This window comes from Orycteropus afer, unplaced genomic scaffold, assembly GCF_000298275.1.
Source record: "Orycteropus afer afer isolate SDZICR_OR568_19922 unplaced genomic scaffold, OryAfe1.0 scaffold00134, whole genome shotgun sequence".
Taxonomy (NCBI): domain Eukaryota; kingdom Metazoa; phylum Chordata; class Mammalia; order Tubulidentata; family Orycteropodidae; genus Orycteropus; species Orycteropus afer.
In genome coordinates this window covers 3611791-3619413 of record NW_006921721.1, presented here as the reverse complement: position 1 = coordinate 3619413, position 7623 = coordinate 3611791, and the positions used below count along the sequence as shown (strand labels likewise).

The 7623-nt window shown below is 44.3% G+C and overlaps 1 protein-coding gene across 1 annotated transcript in view; it reads right to left on the bottom strand.

The window, feature by feature from the left end:
• The window catches only part of SERPINE3 (serpin family E member 3), a 106490-nt gene extending 99083 nt beyond the window's left edge, over window positions 1-7407 (bottom strand). The window contains 1 exon segment of the mRNA XM_007945247.1: window positions 7170-7407. Within this exon segment, the coding sequence (XP_007943438.1) occupies window positions 7170-7407 (238 nt within the window).
• Window positions 7408-7623: the final 216 nt, after the last annotated feature.

Sequence of the window (7623 nt, the reverse complement as noted above, 5' to 3'; positions counted from 1 at the left end):
GCTGCAATCACCTTTCCATCCAATGAGCCTTCCGGAGGCCATCCTACCTTAAAAGAGGGCCATTCTGAAGAGCAAAAAGTTATAGTTTATTTTTCTTAACTATCACAGATAAATTAGACCCTCTGGTTTTAAACTCTGAAAAATGTTCAACCATCAGGGACAGAGGGGTAGTCTTTCCCTGTCCCATTTCAACATCTTTTGAGAAAACACAGAACAAATAAAAGACAAGTGGCCACACAACAAGAGACACTAAAGCAGACAACACAAATATCTGACACCCAGAAGAGATCTCGTTCCAGTACCACAGATTGGAGGTGTCTCTGCCCCTCCCCTGAAGGGGGCTACTCTTACCAAAAAGTGCCCACAGCCTGCCTGTTAGTTGGGGAAGTTCCCCTTCCCCAACTCCTCTGGCGCGTCCGCCGCTTTCCCAGTCCGGCGTGTCCACCGGTTTCCCAACCTTTCCTGATGGACTGGTATCCTTATGCAAAGAACGTATCCTGGTCCTGCCGGCTCCTGAACTTTCCTCTATCACAGGCAACTTCACTCATTCCTAACTTTCCTTTCCCGGCCAACGCATCAAATGTTGGACTCAGGTCTTGAAAGGAGTGTCGGCGCGAGGAAGCTACCACTGACACGATAATGCAAAAGCAAAAGGAAAGTTTATTGGCTAGCTCGAGCTAGGGTCTCCACTTAAACCGACGCAGCGGTTTGGGCAAAAGACCCTGTGCTCTCCTACAATTACATTTTTATAGGAAAAATATAGAGTGGAGTAACACCAAAGCAAAGAGGTACAAATGATTGGTTGTTGCTAGGGGGTAGAAAAGGAGGGGAGGGGGTTTGAGGTTAAGCCCTGAGGTGTGGGGGACATGTTGGAGTCCCCAGACTAATGACTCCTGGTTAAAGAATTATCTGGAGGGCATTAGGACTCAGGCCTCACATTACTTGGAGTCCCCAGCACTAATGACTCCTGGTTAAAGAATTACCTGGAGGACATTAGGACTCAGGCCTCACATCATGAGTGTTTCTGTGACCTACCACTACACTCCTGGGAGACACTAGTGGAGAGTGCATTCCTCTTTAATGAATTTGACTGTTGAACAGAACTTCTTGACTGTGATCTCTGAATCTAGTGGGTTCTGGCTTGTAAAACTAATCTACAGGTAATCCCTGACTATGAGGTTGCATCCTGACAACTCCATCCTAAGTCATCTGAAGGATAGTTCTGGCTTAAGTCCAATCTCTCTCTCTCTCTCCTTTTTTTTTTTTTTTCCCCGAAGCTTTCATAGCCCGCTATATGGCAGTCTTTTACACAGTAAATCGTAACAGTGAACTTCTTCTTTTTCTTTTTTCACAATTATGGAGTTTATTAGGAAAGTAACGGGCTATAATTCAGGTTCAGGAACATGCTCAGGATACAATTCTTTAATCAAGACAGTCTCATCACTGCTGTGCCCTCAGATACCTTTCTCCTGCCTTTGGCCTCTTGGCCTGGCCCCTGCCCTGCTTGAGCAAGTGTTACAAAGTTCCTTTGGCTCTCCCAATAGGTACATGTAGGTGCACCCCACTCCAACAAGAGTCTTGCCTAAGGGCACTCAGCTTTCCTGCTCCATGGGCCAGATAAGCCTGCCGCTCTGTCTTGTGCATGTTGGTTCCATTGCCACTGTCTTTCTGCCAGACATCTCTCTCTACTGGGCATCTCTCTCTGCCAGATGTCTCTCTCTGCTGGGCATCTCTGCCAAGGAGGTCCAGTGCATGGATCTCGGGTCCAAGCATGCACTCTACTTCACTTTTAGCTCTTCTCTCTTGATGGCAGTGAGGTCGCCATAACAGTGAACTTCTGTAAATGAACATCTGAGAATGATAATATAAAAAAATTACATGTTGCAATATTGTTTGTAGTATGTATTGCTAATGATAAAACGTACCCCAAAAATCCAAAACAAAACAAATGGTCGTGAGTTAAGATCTGGGTACTAACTACCCCTAACTCCTTGCACTGCTGCTTTGCAATAAATAATTTTCTCTCCTCTCAATCTCAGTGTGTAAACTGTTTTGGCCTGACTGCACACTGGGCAGGGACCTGCGTTTGGTGCGATAACAATTTGGCACCCCAGATGGGACCAAGGGTCTCTGGCCCTCTGCCCAGAGCACGAGAACCCTCAGATGGTGGTAGAGGAACAGACTCCTGACGGACTTTGTGCGCACTCACACACTGTTTTGTCTGAAGGTACGTGAGGGGTGCTGGGTCTGTGACCGTCTTCAGGGTCCTCGGCCTCTAGGCGCTTTCGAAAGAAAGAAAATTATTCTGAGTTTAAAGACATCTATTGGTGCTTACCTGTCTTCAAGCCTCCGGAATTACAAGCTACTCTACAGGTACCCCTAGTCTCTTCTCCCCTGGACTATGGCCAGAAGATTCCGTGAAGTGTCCAAATTACAAGAAGCTTACTGACCAGGGATTGCGTTCCACCATCTTCACCCCCAGTCAGCAGGAAGCAGCTAGGATGAGTTGCCCCATTTCCCAAAATTGTGGAACAGTAACCATTCTAAGGGGGAATTAAAATGTTCCACAAAAATGTGGAACAGTATCTATTCTAAGGGAGAATTGAAACTGAGTGCTATTTCCCCCACCCTGGCACCTGGATGGGAATAGATAGGTAGACTGGATTATCTCCAACTATTTTCCCACCTGGGCAGATGAGCATTCAGTAAAGAACTGAATGGAAAACATTCCTTCCTGCAGATGATAGAAAAGTATTTTAGAAATAACTTGTAAATTAACTCTGGCCATGGACAATAGAAATGTTTTAGAAACAACTTGTAAATGAACTCTGGCCCAGGACATTAGGGAACAAAAGTTAATTGCTGACCTTCTCCCCTCTACACAAGCCCCTATCAGCTGATAACAAGAAACTAGTTACTCATTTCACATTCACGCCCCAAATTCCTCAACCTTTTGTGAATATGCACAACCCCCTCTCCTGAAACCTACAAAAACTGTGTTTCATGACATCTCGGGGAGTTAAGATCTGGGTACTAACTACCCCTAACTCCTTGTACTGCTGCTTTGCAATGAATAATTTTCTCTCCTCTGGGGGGCGGGGGGAGACAACAAAAAAAAAACCCAGATGGTAGTAAGTGTGGTTCATGGTAACTCAAATACGTCCTGTTTGAGACTCCTATGTAAAATTCTTTAACAATAAGAATCATCTTTCTGTCATTGATATTTTAATTGCCATAGAACTAAAGGAGAATTAAGTTTAAAATAATCTCCAAAAGATTTGGTTGGGCTAAAATGCCTCTGGTGAGAACTAGAGAAGGCAGGGTCTGTATATATTTAGGCAATTGCTGAATGGCTTAGACTTTGGCTAAGGAATTGTGCAAACAACACAAGATTTGGAGTCAGAAAATCTGGAATTTGAATCTGGCTCTGTTACATGTCTGGTGGGTGAGCTGAGTCTCACCAAGTCATTAACCTCTTCATGCCTTCATGACTTATTTGTAAAATGAACATATTAATAGAGAGCTAGCTACTGTATAGAAAGCAGTGGTGGCTCAGAGGTAGAATTCTCGCCTTCCATGCAGAAGACCTGGGTTCCATTTCTGGCCAATGCATCTCATTGTCTGTCACTGTGTCAGTGGAGGTTTGTGTGTTGCTATGGTGCTGAACAGGTTTCAGTGGAGCTTCCAGACCAGGAAGAAAAGCCCGGCAATCTACTTCCAAAACTCATCCAGTGAAAACCGTATTGTCTGATCCCCTTGTGCATGGGTTTGCTATGCATGGAGAGCTCCCTCAAAGGCAGCTAACAGCTACTGTATGTGGATGCTGTGAGTATCAAAAGTCATTATGGCTATAAGAGTCAAATCCATAGGCTTCATCAAACAGAATTCTTTTCCAGGGGCCATGCCACCTTCGTCTTTGAGATCTCTGTTCCTAGCCTAGTTCTTATACCCACTAGAAAGCTGTACAGTTATCTTTATTAATTTACATAGAAACACAATGAAAATACCTTTATCTTGAAACAATGGGCTATTACACATTTCACAATACCCTTCATAAAGGTAGTCTTTGGGGATATCACTGGTGCCTGTGTTGGTCCCAGGTCTTGAAAGGAGTGTCGGCGTGAGGAAGTTACCACAGACACGATAATGCAAAGGCAAAGGAAAGTTTATTCAAGCTTGAGCTTGGACCCTCAACCGTCACTGACTGAGGCAGCGGTTCAGGATTGAGAGCCTTGAACAAAGGGAAAGGGGGTCTTTTATCAGGGATGGAGCAGGTAGGGGGAGTTTCAATCAGAAAATTACAGGATTGGTTGTAATTTTTCAAATTGCACGTTGTCTCTAGTTGATTGGCTCTGTCCTGTGGCCGAGGCCGCAAACTGCCCTTTCTAGGAATTTCAAGTTTTTCTGATATTTACTGATTGGTTGTTACTAGGGGGTAGAACAACCAATCAGTAAATATCAGAAAAACTTGAAATTCCTAGAAAGGGCAGTTTGCGGCCTCGGCCACAGGACAGAGCCAATCAACTAGAGACAACGTGCTATTTGAAAAATGACAACCAATCCTGTAATTTTCTGATTGAAACTCCCTAGGGGGTAGAAGGGAGCTCTGGTAGCATAGTGGCTAAGTCACTTGCCTGCTAACCAGACAGCTGGCGGTTCAAACCCACCAGCCACTCCTCGGAAGGAAGGTTGGGCAATCCTACTTCCATAGTGATACTGCCTCAGAAACCCAAGGAGGGGTCGCTATGAGTCGGGCCGACTCGACGGCACATAACAACAACAACAACAAGGGGGTAGAAAAGGAGGGAAGGGGGTCTTAGGACTCTGTGAGGTAAAGCCCCGAGGCGTCGGGAACGTGCTGGAGTCCCCGGCACTAATGGCTCCTGGTTAAAGAATAATTACCTGGAGGGGAGGGAGTGTCACACCTGTTCCTAATCTCATATTGTGTTTGTAGGACCAGCAGGCCTGAATCTTGGCAAAGCTTCTGGTTGTCATGTACTGGCTGGGTACACAGTAAGAAGAAAACACCGCTGAAGTGTGGCACTGCAAATGCGGATTGATCTCTTAGTTAAATAGGAAGAATGTCCCAAGACTTTGGGACATGCTCTGTTGCTGCTTTTCATACATATTTTATTGGTCTATATTGACTTATAGGTAGTACAAACAGCTAACATGCTTGGCTGCTAACTGAAAGGTTAGCAGTTCAAGTCCACCCAGATTCACCTCAAAAGAAAGGCCTGGCAATCTACTGAAAAATCAGCCATTGAAATTCCTATGGAGCCCAGTTCTACTCTGACAAACATAGGGTTTCCAGGAGTTGGGACCAATTTGACAGCAACTGGTGCTGACTTTTAAGAGTGGGTCCCAGCAGAGGGCAAGTGCTGGTGGGTTGTTGTAAGCAGCACACATATGATTCTTGAACTATATTGGGGGCAAAGCAAAGCACAGGTGTATTCTATTGACCAAACTCTGTATGTCAGCACATTCTTGACCATAACAATTACCTGTGACTCTACAATTATGAAGCATATGAGTAAGAAAAAAAAAAAAAAGTAGGGCTATATTCCAGAGTGTGATTATTAAGCATTCTTGAAATTAAATAATTCTCAAATGGGTTAAGAGAAAACTCTGTTAATCATCATATTTGACTAAGTACCATGAAAGGCTCTCTGGTGGCACAGTAGTTAAAGCATTTAGCTGCTAACCAAAAAGTTGCTCTGTGGGAGAAGGTTGAGGCAGTCTGCTTCTGAAAAGATTTACAGCTTTGAAAACCATATGGGCAGTTCTCCTCTGTCCTGCAGGGTCACTGAGTCAGAATTGAATGGCAGTGGAGTAGGGTAGGTACCATGACTCTACCTGACAACAGGAATTGCTTGTATTCAGCTTCCTTCGTCTGCAGGAAAACTACATTTAATTTTTCTAACTTTTTCCCCAATTCTGGTTTCTCTGAGACTCTTGTTTAAGGCTGAAATGCCTACTCCTCTCCTTTTCATAATCCTATTCATTTTTTATAACCTAGTTCAAAAGTCATCTCTTCTGAGGAGCCTTCTCGATCCACTGGTAGAATAAATCGTTCCTTCCCCTGTTCTGACTTATTTCAAATAAATACACTGCAGTGCATTAGAGTATATTTCTATGTGCATTGTTCCATTGACATTGACCCTTGAGGTCAGGGCTTCCTTCTATTATCTGTGATGCTGGGACCCTGGCACAGCCCCAGCCAGCACTGTAACAGGAGCTCAGTAGTGCTTATTGAATTGCAAATTGCATTGAATCTAATGTGGTTGAAGAATAACTCCATGGATATGTGCACTTCCATGATATAATTGCTGAGAAAAGTTAAGTTCAATATATTATATTTGTCTTCAGTTGTTTCCAGAAAGAAAAGAGATTTGTCAGTTGGCTGGCTGGGTCACAAGAATTTGGACGGAGAGCAACAGGCAGCACAGCTGCTGTCATGTGCCCTGACATCTTGAGTGTTAACCTTTACTCTCCAGCTAAAGATCCCAATCGAAAGGAAGTTCTCTTCAAGTTGATGTGTAGTTCTGGCGCTTTCTAACAAATATTAATTCATGCAATTATAACTCCCATCCTTTTTCATTAACATTCTAAAGTAGACTTTTTCTAAAGTCTGTCTTAATGTGGAGCTGGTACCAAGGCCAAGAGTATAAGCCTGAGGCCTGGAGTGGGAGGCCAACCAAGGCTGACCGGGCCTTCAGGAGAGTCTTGTCACAGCTGGCAGTGCTGTTCTAAAATACATCATAGACTCTGGAGCCAGACAGCCTTGGTTTGAATCCCAACTCTGCTACTTACTGGGTATGTGATCTTGAACATGTTGCTTAAACTCTCTGTGCCTATTTGTTCATCTCTAAAATAGGGATGCTTATAAAATCACCTACCTCAGTAAGGTTGCTGTGAGAATTAATTAAATTAATATTTGTGAAGTACTTTGAACACTGATTGACACCTTGTGTCTACTAGAAAAATTGCCATGGATTCTGAAGTTAGAAGGGAACCTTAAAAATAAAAGGCAGCCATTATTCACAAGCTTGGTTCCCTTCTGTTACATTCTTGCCAAGTGGTCATGTTTCTCTAGGTGCCTGCATCTGGTACATGGGAGCTTACCACCTCCTGAGCTACCTGGTGTGAGGAGTGGGCAGTCCTCTTACCATGAGCAGTGTAGTCCAGGGCATCTTCCAGCTACTGGTAAGTGCTTCCATGGGCTCCAAACTGCAGCATCTCTAGAGGCATGGACACAGTGGAAGGAGAAATGATGAAGTTTGCTCCATTTCTACTTCCTGCTACACTGTGGTAGAGATGAAGTGCAAACTCAGTCTTCAGCACCTTCAGGCCTTCATGGAGGTTGCCACTTCTTCCAAGGAAACAAGAGTGCAGGAGGAAGAGCATGCAGGGGAAATGCCCCATGGAGGCAGGGAGGGTTTTGCATTTCTGAGGGTGGAGATGCAGGGTAAGATGAGGAGCCAGAGATGAGCGAAGGCCACATCCCACAGGGAACCAGAACACTCACTCTGGTTCTATGTTCCAAAAAACAAACAAACTAAATGCATTGCCATCAAATGGAATCCAACTTATAGCAAACCTATGGGACAGAGTAGAACTGTC